At 41.9% G+C, this 23,182-nt stretch overlaps 1 protein-coding gene across 1 annotated transcript in view; it reads left to right on the forward strand.

Annotated features, from left to right (window-relative positions):
- Nucleotides 1-2,458: 2,458 nt before the first annotated feature.
- The window catches only part of PGM5 (phosphoglucomutase 5), a 75,514-nt gene continuing 54,790 nt past the window's right edge, over nucleotides 2,459-23,182 (forward strand). The window contains exons 1-6 of the mRNA XM_087741611.1: nucleotides 2,459-2,859; nucleotides 10,946-11,108; nucleotides 13,666-13,812; nucleotides 16,313-16,438; nucleotides 18,973-19,163; nucleotides 20,069-20,223. Coding sequence (XP_087597737.1) covers nucleotides 2,599-2,859; nucleotides 10,946-11,108; nucleotides 13,666-13,812; nucleotides 16,313-16,438; nucleotides 18,973-19,163; nucleotides 20,069-20,223 — 1,043 coding nt within the window. The 5' untranslated portion in view covers nucleotides 2,459-2,598. The remainder of the gene's footprint in view (nucleotides 2,860-10,945; nucleotides 11,109-13,665; nucleotides 13,813-16,312; nucleotides 16,439-18,972; nucleotides 19,164-20,068; nucleotides 20,224-23,182) is intronic.

Here is a 23,182-nt window from a genome sequence, read left to right on the forward strand (position 1 = left end):
CTCAAGCAGAGCCTGCGTTTGAACTAAAAAATTTACAGTGCTCTTTGCAGCCCATTACACTCCTGGTAGAGCCATTGTCAAGGTGATGCTTGAAAAGACTGCAAAACACACTTTTTCTTTACACACTTTTTTTTTTTCCACACTGTTTATGTAAATGATACGGGTGAAGACAAACACTTCTGGAAAATTGTTCATCTTAAATGTATATTCTGGGAATGTCAGTGCTTGCAGAGTTTTTGTTTTAAGAACAAAATCCGTTTTAAATTTGTTTTAAAAACAAAACTGTTTTAAAAACAAAAATCCAATTCAAATGGATATGTTTTCTTCCAAATGCTGAACACATTTCCCCTATCCATATGAAAAATGCAGTCAACTCTCTGTTTTGAAGACTATTACTTTGCTTCTTACTTTGGTCATGTGTTTTCCTTTATTTGGCATTTGGAACTTATAATCCGTTGTTTCTAATGCTTTCGACCTTTGTTGCCGTTTCCTTGTTGGATACTTGCTGTGGTAGATACCAGTTACCTGATTCCATTTCAGCTTTCACTAATGCAGACTATATGTCATGGCTCCATTACCGGCAGTGCCCAAAATTACTTAAGGTGTAACAACCTCATCTATAGCTGCGCCCTGTTTACATTAGGGATGTGAGAATGCAGGTGGCATTTCCATACTGCAGAATTTTTCCTTTTGCTATGTAAAATTCTGAATCAGTACAGGAGGCCACCAACGTGACTACAGACTAGGAGGTCTAACAAAAGAGAAAGAGGAGATTACTGCTTCCCTGTGTCTGGTCTGGCCCTCTGCCTGAGTACACGGCCCAGTACACAGGTGTTCCCTCAACAGAGGTAGAATTCCTCTATGTGCTTCAGTGGATTAGGTTATTTATTTAAACTAAACTGTTGGGCCTTGCCTACTGTAGCACGTGTAGCGTTCTACTGTGAAGGCAGTGGTCACTGCCGAAGGGATGGATGAGCAGCAGACAATTCTGCCTTAAACTGCCGTACTCTACCTGCCATGAACCAGTAAGGAGCCTGCAGAGACAGGGCTCAAAGCCACCACTGAGTTCCTCTGGTCGCCGTTCATCAGGTGACTCCCGCTGACTCTTCATGAGCTCTTAGTCTATGTAACAGACAAAAAGCATTTTACCCCATGTTTGCCTGGCCACCTCCTCTCACACAGCTAACGCGTTGTCTTGTTGAGCCGTGACACTCCATCCTGCTTCTGAGTAGCATACGAGCAGACTCCTTCGTAGAGGCCAGAAGAAGGCCTTACAAAATTATTTTTGTCTGCTCAGGTGCAGTTCTACATCAGGGATTTCTTAAGCGCAAGAATGACATCTAGGTTATACGACTATTTTTTCCAACTCTCCAGCCAACGGAGTTGTCCCGGCAAAATATTGTTGTGTGAACCCAGTGTGAAACAAGCATTTGGATGGAAAATTTCAGCTGATGTTTGACAGTCACAGGCATCAGTAAGCACAGCCTTTATAGTGGGAAATGTCAAGCATCTTCTCAATTGCCAGTGCCACCACCTCTGCACAATGAAGTTACGCAGAATGAACACATGTGTCAATGAACTCAGCCTCACCACATCCGTATGAAATACCTTACAGTATTTCAAAGGGAAAGACACTTTTAGAGGGTTGCTCGGCCTCACAGGGAGTAATCCCGGACAGAAACCAGCATGATCAGTTATCCTACAGTCAGGCCAGACTCCTCCTGTAGTACTCGGCTCCTGCCGTGAAAAAAACAAACCCCAAACCCCTCCGTAAGCTTGCTGACTACACAAAAACCTTGCTTTTGAGCAATATAGCAAAAAAAAAAGAGAAAAAGAAAAATCGATTCCCCTCGCTTAAGGTTTAGTAGCGAAGGAACTCGTTCGTTCTGGGATTGCCTGCTCCTCCGTCTTCTCTCCCGCAAAACGGGCGGTGCCCCCTCCAGCCCCGGGACGGAGTCCGCGCTGCGTGGGGGTGCGGCCCCGGCCCCGGCCCGGCCCCGCCGCCGGGGGCTGCCGCCGGCGGGCGGCTCCCCACGCCGCCCCGGGGCAGGGGACGCCCGAGGCGCGGCGGCCGCCTCTCCGCCGGCCGGGAGGGCGGCAGCGGGCGGGGGTCGGTGGGGACGGCTCCGGCGCTGACAGGGCGTGATCCCCCCGCGCAAGTGTGCGGCGCTGGCTCGCCCTCTGCCCCCTGCCTCCAGTTACATCCCTGGCAGGGGACGGCGATGCTCGGCGTGGCTTTCCAGGGTTATTTTTGGCCGGGGCCGCCGCATGCTGATGGCAGCGGACCGGCGAGCCCCGGGCGCCCTTGCGGGCGGCCGGCGCCGGCGGGGGCCCCGCCGAGCGGGGGAAGGGGCGGCGCGCACCCCGCTCCCGCCCCGGCTCCCCCGCGGCGCCGGGCTCCCGCCGGCGGGGCCGCCGAGGGCCGAGCGAGCCCGCCTCCGGCCCCGCGGGGGCCGGCCGTGAGGGGAGGCCGACCCCGCGCCAGCCCGCGGCAGGGAACCGCCTCCCCGCTCGCCGCCGCCGGGCAGGCAGCCTGCGTGAGGGGCGGCCGCTCCCCAGCGGAGCCACAGCCGGGCGGGCGGCAGCGGGCCCGCCGCCATGGAGCGGACCCCCATCCCGGTGCTGACGGTGCCGACGGCGCCCTACGAGGACCAGCGGCCGACGGGCGGCGGGGGGCTGCGGCGGCCCACGGGGCTCTTCGAGAGCCAGCGCAACTACCTGCCCAACTTCGTGCAGAGCCTCCTCTCCTCCGTCGACCTCCGCGACCGCCAGGGCTGCACCATGGTGGTGGGCAGCGACGGCCGGTACTTCAGCAAGACGGCCATCGAGATCGTCGTCCAGATGGCCGCGGCCAACGGGGTAAGCGGGCCCCCTCACCCTCCCCGCCGCCCTCACGCCGTCCCGCCGGCGGCCTCCCCGCCGCCCGCCGCGCCCCGCCGGCGCCCCCGGCCCGCCTCGGGCCGCCGCCCCCTCGCCTCCTGGCAGCGGCGTCCGCGGCCCGCCCGCGCCGGCTGCTGCCTGCGGCCCGGAGGCGCGGGGCCGGCCGGCGGAGCGGGGCAGAGCGCTCCCCTGCCGCGGCCCGCCTAGCGCCGCAGGTGCCGGGGGAAAGAAGGCGAAGGTGGCGTCCGGCTGCGTTTCAGGCTTCTGCGCGGCCGGTGCCCGCTCCTCCGTCCTTCAGGCTGTGCCGCTGGGCTGTGGCGGGGCTGCCTCTATCCGCCGGTAACGGAGGTGGTCGCCATGGCCTCGGGAGACTGCTGGCCACGCCGCGCTCTCTCACACCTTATTTTAGACCGAGGCAGGAGTGGGAGCTGAAGAACACGGTTGACTCTGCAGGAGAAAATGTAGCAGAATTAAAAATAAGCGTGTGGGAAACGAAGGTATCAGGCGGGTATCTGCTGCTCAGGATCCTTTAAAAATATCCAAGGAAAACGGTGTTCTTGAAGCAAGAGGAATGCAGCATTTTGGCTGCGTCTTAAAATAATAGTCATTCTTCTCTACTGCTCACTTGCAAACAAATTACGAAATGCAAGAAGACCACAGTGGCAAATACCTCTGCGATCAGACGCGTTACAGCTTTTCCTGTGCAGTTTTGAAAATAGGAAAGATCTCGGGAAGAAAGCTGATGTCTTCTGATAGATACGTGCATGTTCATGTGTCGGTGTGTATGTACAGAAAGCTGGAAGTACCAGCTAATGTAGGCTTGAAGTTTCTACTTCAAAGCAGAGTTGAAGCCGCTGTCTCTTGTTATGACGGCTAAATTGGTTCTCCAGATCAGGCAGAAGAAGTGGTATAATTTTATAGGGGTTTTTTTTGGAGTGCATTTACTTTTTCTTAGTTTTTTTTTTTTTTCAAAAGCCCCATTCTTTAAATGCAGTCCAGTTTTGTAACCAGGAGATCTTTTAACTTTGAAACGAATCTCCATATGTGTCTGAATTTCCCCTGCTGATTTATTGTCATGTACAAGCTATATGGATTACCCAGCCTGGTATAAATAATGAGTATTTTAAATTTATTTCTAAAGCACGTTCTCACCACACTGATACTACGAAGCAGACGCTGAGCGATACCTGAGGTTTCAGAGAGACCGGCTGTGTTACGCACTGGCAAGCTTTTGCAAACTCACCCTTCGCGCTGGGGCTTGGTAGAGGCCAGGGCTTGTGTGGTCCCAGGGTGTGAGGCGGGCTGTCGGGGGGACACTGGCGAAGTTGGGGACACTGGTGAGGGTCGTGCGGTGGTGTTTCGTCCGCAGCGGTGGGCAGCGAGCGTGCAGGGAGCGAGCGCAGAGCAACAGGAGCGGGCTGGTGTGTGGGGCATTGCGAGGAAGGTAGGACAGGGCCCGGAGGAGTGCTGCTCCCTAGCCCCTTCCCCAATGTGGCTCGGTGGAGAAAGCCTTGCCGCCGGAATTGTACCTGTTGACCAGGCGGGATAAAGTGCAGCAACAGCTAAAGCAAGAGCCTTGCAACAAGCGCTGCCCTGCTGAGGCTGAGGTCCTTGCCTGCCCTTGCACACTGGTGGGAGCTACAGAGTGGGTTACAGCCACAAGGTGACCACAAGGACTGAGGTGCTGAGGAAGACAAGAAGTTTAGGGTTTAGAAGACCAGGGGCTTGTCAGCCAGGTTATGCTGTATTTAGCACTCTTTCCTGACTGATTTTTCCTGTCAGCTTGCCTCCTTTCTGCTGCTTCTGTCACGTTCCCCATTTTGCTCTGTTTCCCCTGAAGATCAGGTCTTTTTGACCTCAGGAGATTTCCACTTTGACATGTTTCTGGCACCTTGCTGTAGTAGTGCTTCCCCTTTCTTAAGTTACTGCAAGTTTCTTGGAAACACAGTTTCTCCCTAGTGTTTTCTGAAGCCAAAACCCAAGCTTTTCTGCTCGCAGTTCCCACAAATATCTGAATTCAAGCATGATACTCTTATTAATGACACAGTCCTCACAAATTCAGCAGGCCAGCTGGTGGGGTGCTGCTGATACTGAAAAGGCTTCCCATTTCCATGTGCTGATGCTCCATCCCCTCTCTACCATCCTCATCCTGCTCACCCTCACCCCTGTTTCTCTCAAGCACACTGTAAATGCGCAAGCCTCACATTTACTTAGTGAATACTGTTTGTATGTTTTAATCTTTGGCTGTTAAAATACATCTGCTGGGAAAATATCTTGAACCTCCCTGACGGCATTGTTTAGTGCTGTGCTATGTAAGTAGGGGGAGAGGAAGGGAGTACTCCTGAGGGCAAAGGTCTCTCCCTTTGGATGAGGTTAATGTCATTAGAAGGCATGTAGCCAGTATCACAAGGAAAGAAGTGAGCTGGTGTAGGCAGGATCGGATGAAATGTGTGGAAGCCTTGGAGTTGCATTCAAAAACTTTAACCACCCCAGAGTGCCAGGAGAGGGACAGCCACGCAGTGCTGATAAACTGAACTTGAATCTCCTTCCTGGAAGACCCATACTGAGTGTTATGTTTAATTGTGCCTGCTGAGTACAAAAATAAAAGGGATTTTCTATTATCAACTGTAAATGTATTGCCCTTTAGAGTTGCTAGGTTCCCCTTGTTCTAATTTGGTGACTCACCCCGCATTCCCCCTGCGTTAACAGCCTAGCACAGTTGGCATAGGCCCCAGTACAAGGAATGAGATGAGGCCCCCTGCCCGGTCAGCTGCCAGTGCTTGCCCTGCCGCCTTCTCATCTCCAGCCCCTCTGGCTCGTGCCCTCCAGCTTGGGGTTGCAGGTACGCACCTCACAGCTGTAGCCCGCATAGGCTTCCACGGGTGGCAATAGCTACAGGCTGGTCCGTGCTCTGCAGCTGTCCTCAGCGCGTGCTCCACCACATCTCTCCGTTCAGAGCTGGAGGTGGCCAACCAGAGCCACCCTTCGGTGGGTCACACAGCTGGGGCTGCAGCAAACACGTTTGCGTGAGGGACTGCCTGTCATGGGAGGGTGGCGGAGTGTGAGGAAAGCCGTGCAGAGGTCCTGCACCATTCTGGGTTGCAACAAGCAGTTTTGCAATGTGGGGTGGTAGGAGAGTGTCTGAGGCTCTATTTCCCTTTTCACCTGTGTCCTGTCAGGAGTAGTGTCCTTGTACCTCAACGTCTGGAATAACCGAGGTAAAAGGCTCCATCGTGTATAATACAGTTCCACTACAAATTAAATGCAAGTATTCCATTAGACCCGTCAACTGGATGGGCATCTCATTTTTGATGCAAAATTTAGAATGGGTTTAAATGAGAAGCTGCTGTGTATGAGTCTCAGTGGCAGATAAGAAGCTGATGATCATACTCTGAATATGGAAAGTCATAGCAGCATCCTAGAGAGATCAGGGAGTATTGCTAGGAGTGCTGTAGAACTTTGAGATGGCAGAGAGTTTTCCAGTTGTCTTCTTTATATTACCGTGTTGGTTTTATTTTCCGTGGTCTTCCATGCGGATCTTGCCCTTCCTCCCCAGACCTGTATGATTGATGTATTTGCTTCTACGTTGAGTGTGGTGCTCAGTCATCTTCAGGATACTAGAGTAAAAGATAGGAAGGCAGAGCCCCGTGCTGTCCGGGATATAATCTGCTTGCATCATGTTCTTTCAAGTTTAATTGACTGAGGCATGTGAGAGATTACTGGGAAAAATAATAAAAAAAAGCATTAAGTGACTCCATGATAATCAACTGAATCGTCTGAAAATGCACAGCTGCAAGTGGTAATATTGCATAAAAATGTTCTTGTCAAGTACTTGTTAGGGTGACTATTCTTTCAGCTGTAACAGTTTGCTGAGGGTCATGGTCTTTGTTTCTGCTGTTGCTACTAAAAGCAGAGTGACAAAATAGAATGTGGCGTAGGGGCACAGTATTAGAAGAGACATGACATGCCTGTGATCTCGTAGCCATGCAAGTTTTCGAATTCCAAAGATAATCTTCCCATGCTATGAAACTGTCCAAGATTTTCAGAAGGATATTGCTGGAACTTCAATTGTGAGTCAGTACATGGACATTATTTGGTTACTGTTTTAGCCCAGATTGCAAGAAGTCTGTAAATCTGAGTGTTTGTTTCTTAAAATTAATTAAATGGCAGTTTAGTGTTCGGTTCAGAGGCAAAATGAACAGCTTCTGCGCCAAGAGAGGGTGAGGTTGTGCATTCTTGCCACCAAAATGAAGAGAGCAGAGGAAGATTGGTAGCATGTGTACACTTCTAGGGTCTTCACTGTCCTCAGGGAGTTTTGTAAACGCACTGAAGACCTTCACATAAGATGAAGCTCTTTGCAGTAGTCACTGCAAATAAAATATATGTGTATCATTCATGTAACTTCACTTTCAACATCCTTAATTTAGAATACTAAATATTGCAGTATTTCTATAGTATAGAGATTAGTATAATAAATAATATTTCTAAGTAGTATAGAAATAATAGCCTTATGACAAATGCTGAAGGCAAAGCAAATTAATCCTGTTCGTATTAATATTTGGTGTCCAGAAAAATGGGAAAACTGGTTTGTGCAACATCTGTTGAACAGGAAAAAAATGAAAATATGGTGAAGAGAGAGTGCCAGGTAATTTGTGCATCCTGAATAATCTGAGTATTCTACTTACTTTAAAAAAACAGTTTCAGTGTGCATGAAGGCAAAAATCTAAACCTCACTAGTTTAGATTTAGAAGTACAGAGAATATATGCTCATGATAAGCCTGTATGCAAGTACAAATGCATTTATACTTGAGTACTTCAAGATAGATTCAGTGTTGTTGTTTTCAAGCATTTTGCAAAATGTAATTCCTGTCATCTTCCTTTTGCTTACCCATACACAATACTGTTTTAAGAGCTGGCACCCATTTCTGCCAGCTGTATTTGGAAGACTGAGTCATTGCTCTAGCTTTCTACATGCTTCATAGTTTAGAAAAGGGAGAGACAATATTAAAAACAAACGTTTTCAGTATTTATTTTCGTCATGCTTTTATTTCCATAATAAAGGTACGTGGGTAGACTGTTGTACAGACTGGAGGAGAGTTTGTTGAAGTCTGTTTCCGAGTGTCCTGTGTTTTTTCTAATGCTTCAGTACAATTGGCAATAGTGATTAAACGACAGCATAAATAGAACAGTCTACCAAGACATGGCATGTTGTCCAAAAGCTGCTTCATGGACTGAAAAGAAGCCATAAAAGGACACACTCAAATTCAGAACAATTTGGAAAAAATCTCTATTTCTCTTTCAAATTATTTGCATGGCACTGGTTTAAATAAAACAGTAAATTATGTGGCTAATGGAAAGTTTTCTTTCTTGAGCTTGACTCTTAAAAGTGTGTCAAAGCACGTGCTAGAGCTTCTGGTGATTTCAGTGCCTGTCCTGATGGATGGAGTTTTACCCTATGGATTTTCTGAGGTAAAACTGTGTCTGTCAGTTGTCAGCCCACAACAACTGGAAACGCTTCTGCTTTAAAAAAAGAAAAAAAAAAAAAAAAAAAAAAGAGTCTTCCTCGTTCCGCAATATAGGAATTACATTTCTGTGGCAACAAGTAGGGCTGTATAGAAAATATTTTTGAAGTACTTTAGTATTGAAAACAGTTGAATAAATAAAATGTAAATGTAGCATTTGGAGATTTACAAGAGTTTTAAAGGATGGGAAGAATACTACATAAATGTGAAAAAGTCTGATCAGTAAGAGAGATACCAATTTTGTTCTGTAATCAGTGAAGTAACATTTAATCAGCCGCTTCTCTTGGCTTGGAGCTAGGAGTGGAGGAAATATACCTTTATTGTTGCTCCTAAGGTCTGTAAATTATGATAAATTGAGAGTTTTACAAATATACATGCTGTTAATTACTGCTTAGTTTTACTTTTAGGGAAAAGCAAGAGTGGGAAGGCAGGAGAGACATAAAGTCAAAAAGCGATACAGAGTCTCTCAAGTAAATGCTGTCACAGTACACAAGCATAACATTTAATCTGTTCTTCAAGGAAAACTGTATTCGCTGGTATGTTTTGTTCCACAAATGATCAAAGGTATTTATGTTATAGTCGGCATCAGGTTCTATAAGAAGGAAGACGGTAGTGCTCTTAATCATTCAGTTTTAGGTTAATGAAACTGTGTGGCTAGGCTTAAATAGGAAGTAAAATTGTTCAACACCACTGAAGCGAGCAGAAATGAGCTTCAGCTGTGTGGTGTATGTGTTAACCATGTATACACTCCACCCTCACCAACTGGCCATGTCAGTGGAAGCGCTGCTTTAAAATAATCTGTTGAAATAGAAAATGTGGATTCTGCTGATTTGCAGACAATCAACAAGGATACTTACAGTTTTACTTACAATTTTGATAGCTTTCCTGTTTTCTAGCAACAATCCATAGGCTTCAAAATTATCTGCAAAAACTGTGAAAAGAGAACCAGGTAGAAAAACAATCATCCTATCACCAAATCTTGAGGTGGAAATCTCAGTTAATAGAATGCATTGTTCTGCGCATTTTTTTTTAAATTTGAAAGCAGATCTTTTAATTCTCAGTGAAAGAGAAATGGCTAACCACAGCTCCTGCTTTGTGAGGGTTAGCAAAAAGTAACTTGTGCTTACTTTAGAAGCTGATCATTTCAATGTAGAAATCTTTATTTTTTATTAAAATAGTTCACAAAAACAGGCTAAATAAATCATCTATTAATCCTCTGCTTTTCTGAAATTATTTGGAACCGCACCATTAAGGGCCTCACACAATGCTGGACCCAGAAGGTGGTCATCTGTATATGAAGGAACGGCTCTTTATAGAAAGGAGGCAGCACCTCCTGCGCTGCTGCTTTGCCACACAGACAGTAGAGCTATCAAATCTCCCTCAAACTAGAGAAGGAAATCTGAGGTTGAACTCCCCGTCTGCTTTTAGATGGGGAGCGGGAAGGATTCTACCTCTCCCTCTCTCCGTCTCTCCCTCCCACCCCCTTCCCAAACTACTGCTCAGTAGTGGTGGGTGGTTTTTTTGTTTGTTTGGTTGTGGGTTTTTTTAAAAGTGAGGATATTAAAAAACCCCAAACTTCGGCAATATCCTTTTAAGGTCCATATGCAGCTGCCTCAGTTCTCATCTGTGACACTAACCTCCCCTTCTCCCCTCCTTTTTTTGTATCTGCCTGTTTCCCAAGAACTGGAACCTTTTCATATTTCTTTGTAAATACATTTTTGGTTGGCTCCTAGATTATTTGTGTTGAGCTGAAACTGTAGTAACTGTGTAGGGGATGAAGGCAAGGTTTTGAAATTGGAACCTTGCAGTGGAACTGCACATAATACCAAACACATTGAGTCAGTATTTAATAACACCACCTGAAAGCTTTTTTTACTTTAAGAATGGTGGGAACTTCCCCTGCTCAGCTGTGCCCTGGGAAACACACCCTCTTCATCTGGAATAGCCAAGGAGTCACCGATGGCTGGAGGAGGAGCAGTGCTGTCTATGGGGCAGGACGTCCAGGGGTGTTGTGGTAATAGAGATGTGGCTTGCAGAGACTACAGGTCTTCGCATGTAGTGATATTTGTGATTACACTGAAAGGCCACTCCATGAAAGACAGTTTGCTTGCTCTTCTCTTTTACGCTAGTTAAAGCCCCAGCCCTGCAAACTGCATCCACACAGTCAGCCCTAAACTATATTGATATTTGAGGGGATTTGTTCGTTCATGGGGATACCTGGAAAGGTTTGGTAGCGGGATCATAGCCCAGTGCTATGCTTGGGAGCTTTGCAAATCACTACCATGGCTGTGCTCTTGCTTTACTGTCAGTATACAGGCCACTGGGTTTAAATGTGCTGGGATACAATATTTTTTGTCAGCTCTCCAGATTACCATGGAACCAACTCATGTACGTGTGTTTCTCTGCAAAAGAATAGGTTCTGTACTAGGACTTTACAATTTCTATCCTATACACATATGCCTATATGTGTGTGCACGTGTTTGTTTATTAATTTTCAAAAGTTTAGAACCATTCAGAGTATTTCAACTTCCTTTTCCACCCAGATCGGCAGACTGGTTATTGGACAGAATGGTATTTTATCCACACCTGCTGTTTCATGTATCATCCGGAAGATCAAAGCAGCTGGTGGAATTATCCTAACAGCTAGCCACAGTCCTGGGGGACCTGGAGGAGAGTTTGGAGTCAAGTTTGAGGTTGCTAATGGAGGTAGGTTTTTTTTTTTAATAACACATTACAGCACTGCGTATTGGTGTGATGAAAATATGCTGACAAGGATAACTAGCTGACCTTACCTGTGTGCTTTTCATTTATTCTGTTAAAACTGTGAAGAAGATATGCATCTGTCTTTTTTTTTTTTTTCAATAGTAGGACTGTATTTGTTTACATCGGCCTGTACAATAAGCATTAAATGTTCACTGAAGTCCTTGTGGTATCTGTAAGATTTCTATAAACAAGAGGTTTGCCATCCCATTTTTATAGCATTTTATGTAGTCTGCCAGGTTATTGTAACAGTTCTGATCCTTTTATAAAGATGCCTATGAGGGAGCTCTGTTTTGCTTATATTTCTGTGTTGCTTGTCTTGGCATTTACTTTAAAGCATGTAATTTCAGAAGTGCTGTAAGCAGTGTAACTCATTGTCTTGTATGGAAGAAAGCATTTCTCATGTTTACCCAGGAAATAACTGCTCTTACCCAGGGAGAGGGTTGTACCATTTTAACTATTGCAGTTCCTCTGTTGAATAGTGGAATTTGCGTATATAGCTAATGTCTCGTATTCCAAAATGGGCAAGCTAACACATGTAGGTATGTTATACATTGTGTATGTTTTATGTTATAGATCTGTGTATACACATAAAACATCTCGGTGACGATTGCTGACACCTTGTATACTGCACATATGTAGAGTGCTTTCCATCTGAAAAAACTGAAAGAGCTCTTAAAATAATGTTTCCTCCCCTATTTTAAAAGTGGGAGAACTGGAGAAGGGGGTGCTTCTCCCTTGTACCTCATTTAATTGAAAAACGTGCGTGGTTAAAGCAGTGTGATTTTATAAACAGAATAGGCTTGAATCCCAGAGAGATTAAAGGGACTGTGTAAGGTCAGGCAGTGAGAAAGCCAGGGTCACAGCACAAACATACCAGAGCCAAACCATTAGATGCATTAGCACTCTATAAACTTTAAAACACTGTGTACACCTAAAATCTGTTTGATAAATGAGTAACAGTTGGTGGGGCATTCTTTTTAGTGTACTTTGCCTTTTTAAAGAAAATTAAAACAGGCTATTAAGCTTTAAATATGAAACACTCCTCAAGCGCAGGTCACAAGGTTCAATTAGTTACGATAATCAGCAGGGACTACCCAATAATGAAAAGTAGTTGGTTTAAGTTGCAGCTGAGAAAATGTGGGTTAAGTATTAGGCAAGGCTTTTGAACCAAGAGAATGGTTAGGCAGCATGACAAGCTCCTAGGGAAGGCGGTTGTTGCACTGCATTCTCATTCAGTCTGTTTTGCAGATCCAGGTCAGGCAGAAGCGGTTTGTTTCTGTACCTGTAGGAGAGAATGCAGAGCGACACTGTGAGATCTCCTTAGCTGGAAATATCAGTAGACAATACAAGGATGATCTGGAGCTAATGAAACCTGTCCTCACCCGTTGGATGGGTTTGGATTCGATGAATAAGAAGTCATTTTCTAAGCCAAATGAAGAGTTAAGTGACTGTTGCTTATCGTATTGCCTTGGACCATCTGGTACACTGCATCTGAGATGTAACACAGTAATTTACGTGGCAAAGCTGCACTGAATATAGCAGCATTGCTAGAGGAGTGGGAAGTTAGCACTGAAAAGACAGAGGCCTTGGATTAGGAGAGAGAGTACGTAAAAGAGAATAAAGGAAGTAATTTTTCAGAGTGGAAGTGTGGCTTTAATGCAAGCAATGAAGAATCAGATAAGCCAGAAAAGACTTTTGTTGTAACTGAGACTCAACTCTTGCACCACATATGGCATAGCTCATCTGGTAATTTTTGCATCAGGCCTGCAACTTTTATTTGATTGACAGTAAATCTTCAAAAATAGAGCCGATCTTCAGGATTTGGCAATAAAAGTCATGCACAAGTGAGATGTGATTTCTGTTTCTGAATGACATAACTGTTCCAGGTTATAATTGCTTGTTAAGCAATTAAAGTATTTTGAATTCTGACAAAGATACATTTCATTAAGCCGTTGGAGGAAAACTGCAAGGCAAAACCACTGTCAAACTGGTAAGACTTTTTAAAATGATAATTATGTCTAATGAAATAATGTGAAACACAAAGCTATTTCACCTTCACAAGTGTGCATTTGCAGAAAGCCCTATCTATGAAACACCAGAAACTGCTGCTGAAGGACAGGTTTTCCTTTAATATGTATATTGAGATTCTGTGTAGAGTGAAAAATGGCAGTCTTTGAGCAATAAACCCAAAGAAAGATGGCTGTGGGTTTTTTGGTTCCCTCATCCCCTCTGCTTTGGGTAGTGATTCATTTAAATACTCCATGTGAATCAAAATGTTGCAAGTAATGCACTGTACTTCCATGTTTTGTTTCTTAAAAAAATGTTTTAGACCTGTGTTACACTGAAAGGAGAGACCTTATTTACTATAGTTCTTTGTTTGGGTTTATTCCTTAATAACTCCAATATATTCAGAAAAATGTTTGCTATAGCACTCACTTTTTAAATAGGGAACCTTCATTTAAAAAAAAAAAATGACCCACCACATTTTTTTTTGTTATAGGACCTGCTCCAGATATGGTTTCAGATAAAATCTATCAAATCAGCAAAACCTTGGAGGAATATGCCATTTGTCCCGATCTCAAAGTTGATTTATCACGCCTAGGAAGACAAGAATTTGATCTGGAGAACAAATTCAAACCTTTCCGAGGTATCAGTGTGTGCTTTTATGCATGCTACGTCCATTGATTCTGAATATTAGAATTCCTGCAGAATGATAATGGGTAGTTATTTAAACAGAACTTTTAATTCTTCAAAATGCCTTACTACAAGTTTGCAAAATATTAGGCAGTATAGGTAGGTGTTGCATTTGTTTTGCACATAAGGAAACTGAGTTACAGACTTGAAGTGCATTGTCTCATCATTTAGCCAAATACCTTTGCCAAATATATGTGCTTAGGCTTGCTAGTAGTTAAACACCAAATACAAACATTTTTGGACTAGGAATGGTTTGCTAACGGATGTCTAATTGACAAAAGAGTTCATGAGAGTCTCAGTTTATTCATTCTTTGCTCTTTCTGAAAAGTTGTGGGATGTGTAAGGCACTATACATCCAGTGACTCCAAATGTAAAGGGAGTGCTTAAGCACGTGTTTAATTTTAAGCATGTGAGTGCTTTTATGCCTAGACTTGATATAAAAAGAGCTAACACAGCCATTTTGTCATGAAGGAGTCAAAAGCAAAGGAAGGGGTCCAGACAGTATTTCAAATACTGTAAAACTCTGTGTGGCTTCAAGAATTCTTCCTCATTCGTGATGTTGTAGAATTAAAGCCAGTTTATTTTCCACCAGAACATTGTATTTTGAGACAAAGTACATTTTGATAAATAAAGTTTTTGATTAAAAAATCCTTAAATTATGATTTTTTTTTTTGATTGCAAAGAACATATTTGGCTTTTTAGGCAAACAAAAAGCAAAGAAGATTCAGCTCTAGGACCACTCTGGAATCATGTGATTGCCACAGTTTTCAATTTTGCTTTTTCAACTTTTTAATCTCTCCAAATTGTATTTTTCTAAATGAAAATGAGACATCCCCTCTCCCTACAGGTACTATAAAAACAGATTAAAAATAATTGCAATTTGTCTGAATGTTTTTCTAAGGAAAATAATTTCCTAGTCATCTTTTCCCAGAACACATTGTCCTGGGACAGTAGAGCTGCCAGGAATCCCTACTAAAGCAATGTAATTGGCTTACAAGTGCATGAATAAGTATCGTTTACACAGGTCTGAACGCAGAATGAAAGTGCAGAAAGAATGAAAATAATTTAAGAAGTATTTTAAGATACTATCTGATGTATTTAAAACTTCTGCTTTTTCCGTTGTATGAACTAAATCCTGTAAATCAAAGCTACAGAGGTGTTGAAGCAACTGAGAGTAAACCAGTTGGATTTGGCAGGAGCTAAAATAATTTTTAAACTTTAATCCTATATGTACTTTATCTTAATGTGTGTGAGCAGCTCCACTGAAGCTGAGGCATTTGTTCAGATGTGTGCAGCTTAGAGCCTACTTAAACATTGTTAGGAGCAGGGCATAGAAGATATGCAGTAATGTAATTTTGGTGAATCCTTGAGACTTTCAACATATACCATAGAATTAGCTCATTTTCACATAGGTTTTACAGGTTGTTTTTCAGCCTTGAGAACCTTTTTTTTTGTTTCTCCATTTAAGTGTATCATCACAACCTATTCTAAGTGTTTTTCTCAGGCTCAAAAAATGTCTGTGTCATTTTCATGTTATCTTAAAGAAGAGCATTAGGGTGAGGTCAGTGTTTCTGAGGAAAACTGGCTGATGTTCTAAGTAATAATTTAACTTGTAACTAAAATATTTCAAGATACTCATTTAACCAGATAAAAAGATATTTGTATAACATAAGCTTTTTAATTTCATCAGGAAAAGTAATACATTCCACGATGACTGAGAAGCATGGCTTTTGACAGTTGCTTGGTAACTGCTTTCATTATGACAGACTCACTTTCATGAATTTGTTTTAGTTTAATGTTTTACATCCAAAAGAACTAGAAAAATTGTAGCTCTCTGCTTTTATGAATTTAGAATTCAAATTAGCAAGACCTTAGCAAAAGACAGATGTTGTATCTGAGCCTAACTTACCCAAATCAGTGAGATCTAAAATGCAAAACTATAGTGGTAGATTGACAACAAACTGGAGACAGATATTCCAGGTGCCAAAACCGAGAAGAATAGGCTGTATGTCTCTCCTGATGGAATGATGCAGACAGATACTGCTGTCAGATAGAAGAATAGAATGTGTGGCTTCAAGTCAGCATGGACATCTTCCATCCTCTGACAATAAACCTGTTCAGTGATGTAGTGAATGATAAATAAAGAGCTTACTTTGATATGATGTACTCTCATGAATGTTTTCAGTGAAATAGGAACTGTCAACTTACATTATCTCTGCAGTCCTTTAGCAGGCAAAACTGTTGATCTTTGCAAGGCTTAAAGCTTGATGGTAGCCACACTGACATCAGTGGAAGTCTTTGACTTTGCCTCTATGGGCTTCAGATCAAATCCATATTATGTAGAGGTTGCACGCTCTGATTTTAGTTGAGCTGCATGGCTGGTGGGAGTGTGCTGAAAGAGATATTTTCCCATGCGTGAACTGTAGCCATTTTTTTCTACCTAATTTTTCTAGTGGAAATTGTGGATTCTGTGGATATCTACCTCAATCTCCTTCGAAGTATCTTTGACTTCAATGCGATCAGAAATTTGCTGACCGGACCCAACCAGATTAAAATACGGATTGATGCCATGAATGGAGGTATGAACTTAAGTTGTTATCAGGACAAAGTTGTAGGTACATTGCAATAGCTTCCCCATAAAGATGGTACACTGCAATAGTTTCCCAATAAAGGTACAGCATATAAAAGTCAGACTTTTTAGTAAGGTTAAGGATAATAAGAAAGGATTTGAACATTATACTAGTAACAAAGTCAGTCTTAACAATGGGTTAAGTCCCTTATTAGGCAAAGAGGTTTATGTTTCTTGATAAAGAAGTGAAGGCATATGTGTCCAATAAATGTTCTCTTTCTGTATTCGGAAGCAAGCAGGATGAGGTAGTCTTGCCATGAGAGGGTGATGAAGTAGGTTGCAGTGTGCAGTAACCAAGGAGGTTACAAGGCAGCCTCTACGAAGAGTAAATTCTAACTGGTATCAAGTTAGTTAAGTCTGAATAAATTGCACCCAAGAGTTCTTAAAGAGTTGGCTGAGACCTCTGTCTCACTAACATTAACTGTTAAAAAATTCCAGTGTACTGGGGGCAGGACAAAATAAAGTGTCACAGGAGACAGCAAGGGGACTGTTTGTGTGCCAATATTAAAAAGTTAGAAGCTGAGTCACTTGGGGAAACATAGATCAGTATGAGATCTGTCTTAGGCTACATCACGAAAAAATAAAGATAGGTTTCTACAGATAATTACTTGAAGGATAGGAATGAAGTAAAGCTGTTCCACATTATCTTATGGAAAGCAAATTCCATCAAACAAACCAGGTTTCATTCTTTAATGGGGTTACAAAAACAGACCAATAAAGGGAGCTGGATAGACTTACAGAGCTTTTGTAAAGCATTTCATCTATTACAGTGTGACAGTCACTGTTCAAAGGATTATAGTGGGCATACAGTCAGTGTGAACACCTAGTTTTGCCAGGCTGTGGCAAAAGGGCAGATGATGTCCTTGAACAATGCAGAGGGAGCAATGAGGAAGGCACTGCCTCCCATCGTGTACAGTACTGGAGGGAATGTTATTCAAATAGTTTATAGAGCTCTGATGTCCAGATCTATAACTGAGTGTTGAAAAATATTACACGTGGTCAGATGCATAGTCTGGCACAGGGTTAGAAAAACCGATGCATCACAAAAATTTTAAAGGACTGAGTTTGTTTACTTTATTTACAAGGTGACAGAGAATTGGCTTTATGACTTTGTATCTGGGTGGAGAAATAGCCATACTAACATAGTACACATACAGTAAGTGTATACAAGAATACTTGTTTGTAACAGAGAGAAAGGTTGGTTTTTTTTTTTCTGCAGAAAAAATTATTTCTCAGTCTTCTATTCCCCAAAATACCAAAAACAATCAATAGTGAGAAGTTGAGGCCAGACTAATTCAAATTGAAATGTAGCTCACTTGTTTATGGGTAACAGTGAATAACCACTGGAGCAATCTACCAAAGATAATTGGGGTTTGTCCTTCTCTGGGTGGCATCAGATCAAAAGACTTTCTGGATGAGATGCATTAGCCAGAAGTGAGTCACCAGCCACAATATAGTGAACATTAGAGAGGACCACATGTGTATGTGGACAAACTGTCTTCCAAAGTTTGTTTCAGCTCTGCACCTCTGGAATATGCTTTTATGCCTGTAAACATTGATAGTTTAACATTAGTGTAGAACAGAGTAATTTGTCAGGTTCTTGATAAGAACCTGAATCATTGTTTACTGTATATTTTACAGAGTTAGCACCTAAATTTTCTTGAACACAAGTTTGTCACAGTTTTACTTTGGGTTACAGTTGCTCCAGTTAGCAAGATTTGGGAGTAAGGTAGGAGAAAGAGAGAGCACGAGAGAGCAAGCAATCACTCATGAATTTTTTATCTCTGAGTGACCTCTTCACACCTGCCTCAGGGATGCAGAGAGCCCAGTCGGTTGTTAGTGTCCATTCAGCTGCCAAATGCATATAATAATTATGATATATAGTAGCATGAGCTGGTGTCTTAGTTGGCCATATCTTTAACAAAATAAAGAAGTTATTTTGGAGTTAGTTTTGAGAAAGTTTTTGTTTATTATCTGCATGGTAGTAACTAAAATGTGGCAAAATTCTTTGGTGGACAAACCAGTTGTAATTTTAACGTGAATTGGAATGTTGAGGTAAGTTTATTTCCCACTTGTATTCCCTTACTGTTTACTTTCCTTGCTATTATGTGTTAAATTGTTTGCATTCCAGGATACATAGAATAGCATCTTATTTTTATTCTAGTGAGAAAAAACCCTCTAGGTGTATGGTAATTGTTTTACTTAATAATGGGTAAATAAAACTTGCATCTTTCACCATTCAGTGATTACTTTTTCACTTCCACTAGTGGGGAACTGTGTTTTTAATGCTGAATTGCCAATTGATTATTTACTGGGGGGACAATCACATACTCTTCTGTGAAATAATAGTTTGCTTTTAGTTGCTAGGACAGATGTATAGAATTGCTGAAAGTATGTTTTGTATCAAGTCTCCATGGTGCTGTGAAAAATTGGAATGTCAAGCATACGCTTTTGTGATTGCATGGCAGATTTCTGTTTTTGCAGTTATGGGACCTTATGTGAGAAGAATCCTGTGTGATGAATTGGGAGCTCCTGCAAATTCTGCCATAAACTGTATTCCTCTGGAGGATTTTGGTGGACAGCCTCCTGATCCCAATTTAACATACGCAACTGCCTTGCTGGAGGCTATGAGAGGTGGCGAGTATGGATTTGGAGCTGCTTTTGATGCTGACGGAGTAAGTATTTTGATCTGTCTGGAGGTTTCACCGTAGTTGTTGTTTTGTCTGGGGTCAGGTATGGGACATGTAAGTATAATTTATTTGCTTTTCAGTAAGCCCTCGAAGCTGAAAGCGGTATTACTTTCAGGTACAGATGACAGCATTTGCAACCCATAAATCAGACACATATGTTGTAATTTGTCTCTGCAGATGACTGCAAATCAAGCAGGATTTGAATGCAGAATGAGAATTCTTTAAATATTAGGCTGATTTTATCTTGTACTGGTGTGACACTTTTATTCCCTGTTTAGGAAGAGACAGCATACATAGATAATATGGACTTGTGTCACAGTAAGTAGTAACTAAGTTAAGTCCTTTTTGGTTAACAGCATAAATCGAGAGATTTTTAGCTAAATAAAGCACTGAATCATAATCTCTGTTTTAATTTTTTTTTTTATGTCATATTATCAGCATTATAAACAGCAAAGTATTACAGAAACAACTTTCTGTCCTGACAGGGTGAGAGAAAGATGAAAATGTTCTGAAGAACAGAAGCTGTTTTCTGTTGTCAGTAAACACAAAACACCCTCCTACTCCCTGTATAGTGTGTGTCATTGGCAAAAGGATTCTCCTACACAAACATTCCCTGGCAGGAACAGACCTACTGAAGTGTCGTGTAGGAGGCTGAAGCTAGGGACTGATCTCGAGCTTTGACTTGCAAGGCTGGAGGGAGTGATGGTGTGATAGCGAGATTATAAACCTGCCAGGATGATACCAATAAATTATTCTGCCCGAAGAGGGATGCAAGTAACCCAAAACCTGTCCTTTTTTTTCCCTACCTACAGTGGATCTAATAAAAGAAATTACCACTCTCCAAAACATAAAATTTAAGATGTTTTTTTTGAATTTCTTTTCTTCTCCAGGACCGCTACATGATCCTTGGCCAAAATGGTTTCTTTGTTAATGCGTCGGATTCATTGGCTATAATTGCTGCCAATCTGTCTTGCATTCCATACTTTTGTCAAATGGGTGTCCGAGGATTTGGCAGGAGCATGCCTACCAGCACAGCCCTGGACAAGTAAGATGAAACATTTATTTATATCACCTTGGTCATTACATTAGTAATCTCTCTGTTTTGTACTACATAGCAATTCCAAAATTGTGAAATCTTTTGATAAGAGCTTCTAATTTTCACAATCTTTATGTGCTTTATTGTTTTAGCTAGTTTTGATGATATTTTGATCTTACCTAGACTAATTTTATCAACATTTACTTGGATGAAAATAGTTTAATTTAACCTGGAAAAGAAATAAATAGGTTGAACCTTTTTGAGAGTACAAACACTTGACTGGTAGTTCCTTTTCCAAATAACTTTACTCTTTTTCTTGGTAAATAATGGTTTGCAGCCTAATCTAGCAGCCTGCTTATGAAAATCATGGATGTTTAAAACAGATAAAGTAGCAATTCAGTACTAAACAAGAACTTAACCCCCCCCCACCACCCAGTTATTTTAAGCCGTTGAAATATATCATCTATTATGATACAAAATGTTCCAGAAAGGACTGCAGGCAGTCATGAAATCCATTTCCAGTTTCAAGGCAGGTTAAAAGTATACCTAAAGCTACTTCTGACAAGCCCAATCTGCTCTTAAAAGATTTGCTGGATGTGCATCCTGTGTTAGCAGCTGAATTTTGAACAAGTCTCATCCAGACCTAAATTTTCTGTAAATATTGGCATAAGAGGATTAAGCTAAATATTATTGCCTTATATGTTCTGTGTGGAAAGAGCATTCACTGAGTCAGTTGTGTCTCAGTGTTGATCTGATTGCATAGCTTTACTAACACAAGAATGATCTGCTGCCTCCATTAAATGTGTCTAATCAGGAAACAGTAATTTTAAAGTGAAATGTAGCTTGTATGCTTTGAAAAGCAAGAATATTAGGGTGCTTCCCTATTCAGAAAATTTTTGAAAGTTACGAAATTCAGAGCTAGAAGCTTCCTCTAATGCTTGACAGAGTCTTCAGGGAAATATTCCTTACTTGTAGGTAGATGGTCTAGTTTAAGGAAATACTGTTAGGTCAGGGTTTGCTGTATTTTGTTTATTCCATTTAGAGATCCAAAAATCTCATTGTTTAAGTGAAAGCTGCCATTGTATTGAAATACTATATAAAATAAATAGAGGTTCATTTTGGATGTAAAACCCAGGATATCTGCATTCCTGTAAGACTTGAAGAAACAGTGACATTTAAATATGTTTGTCTGTCTTCTTTCCTTGAAGTTTGGTAGTTCTGTCAGAAAGTATGACTATACTGAAGTCCCCTTCAATAACACTGTGACTATTTGAATTATGTTCCTGACAATGTTTACTTGACCTTCTGGAGCACAGATCGCCTCATGGTGATTACTGCCTTATTTAGTTCTGTGAGGCTAAGCCTGATTATTAAATAAAACTGAGGAATTGATAATGATGGAAGCATGTAAATATTTTCCCAGCCATTCTTACAAATATTTATTATTATGAAGTTTGCAGTCTGTATCCAGGACACTTGAATTTCTTTTTTTCTTTCATTTTGTGGTTGTCTTTGTTTTCCTGAAGATTTAAAAGTTACATGTTTTCAAAGTTGGTTGCTTTTGTTTTGTGACTCATTTACACACATGACAATCCTAAATACCTGATTTTTAATTTTCTGTAAAAATGCCATAATGTTGTCCAGAGATTCTCATGCTTTGGTGGCCAAAATTGTATAACCTGCTGAACTGATGAGTGCCATATAACCTGCTGAACTGATGAGTGCCAGTGCTGAACTCGCTCATTGAAGAGCGCAGCTTAGACCTGCAATCACAGTCAGTAGTTCATCTTAAGCAAGTCACTTTTCCTATATATTGGCTGGCTACATGGATTGGAACGCAGTAAGGAGTGTCATAAACACCTTCCTCAGAGGTTCACTGCATGAGTTATTGAGCCATCCTGTCTTCCAGGATTCTCAGTGAAACCCACCGTAAGGAACTGCCGAACTTCGAGGAAAGATGTTTGTCTGTAAGAGGTATTTTTCAGTAAGATCGTGGAATGCCATTGTCTGAAATCCAATATATTGCTTGAAGGAGTGGCTAACAAACAGGTTGATTCTCAGTATAGGTTTCATGTTGAACTGAATTCCAATTTCATATATCTATAAACGTAAGGGACAGTTCCACTAGCGTCAGTGAAATCTTAGAGTGGGACAGTGGGTGTAAAAGAATATGAGTAAGGCATTCATGGTTCCATTCCCATGGACTAACTGGCCAACTTGCAAGGGAAAAAAAAAAGCCTTTTGGATGGACAAGAATATTGCTAATACAATGAAGCAAAAAGAAAAAAGAAAGATTGAGCAATTCTATGTAGAATTAGCACACCAGCATAATGTTTAGTATTAAAATTCTAAAACCTCAATCTGTACTTCTGCAATAGAAGGGAAATACTTTCTCTTCCAAAATGTGATGTCTGATACCATGTTGTTTACTGTAAGGGCCAGCATCCTCTCTGTGTTTGCTGCTGCATGTCTCACCTCCAATATAATAAAATCAGTAAGGAAAATATTTTGTTCTTTGAGTAGAAAATTCAGAAAAGAATGGATAACACTGCTTGCTTAAGTCCTGCAGTAGGTTTCAGGTTACTGCTTAATAGTGTATGCTTTAAATCTATTGCTTTTTTTGTTTCTTGATCCCTTTTATTCCTTTCTAATGGACTGGTCTTATGTGCTCCAGGGACAACTGTCACAGAACCCTTTTGTGTATCTACCCATAAAGCTCATGCTTCAAGCTTACGCACTGGAAGCATTAAAAACTAATTTAAAAACTGTACTGTGACTATTAATTCTGGCAGAAAAGGAGGAAATAATCACAGAATAGTGGAGGCTGGAAAGGGTGCCTGGACATCATTTAGTCCAATACCCTGGTTCAAAGCAGGGTCAACTACAGTGGGTTGCTAAGTGCCATGTCCACTTGGGTTTTGGATATCTCCAAAGATGGAGACTCCACAGTCTTTCTGGGCAACCTGTG

Source organism: Nipponia nippon, unplaced genomic scaffold (genome assembly GCF_047370975.1).
Source record: "Nipponia nippon isolate SJK-2023a ecotype South Korea unplaced genomic scaffold, ASM4737097v1 scaffold_8, whole genome shotgun sequence".
Classification (NCBI taxonomy): Eukaryota; Metazoa; Chordata; class Aves; order Pelecaniformes; family Threskiornithidae; genus Nipponia; species Nipponia nippon.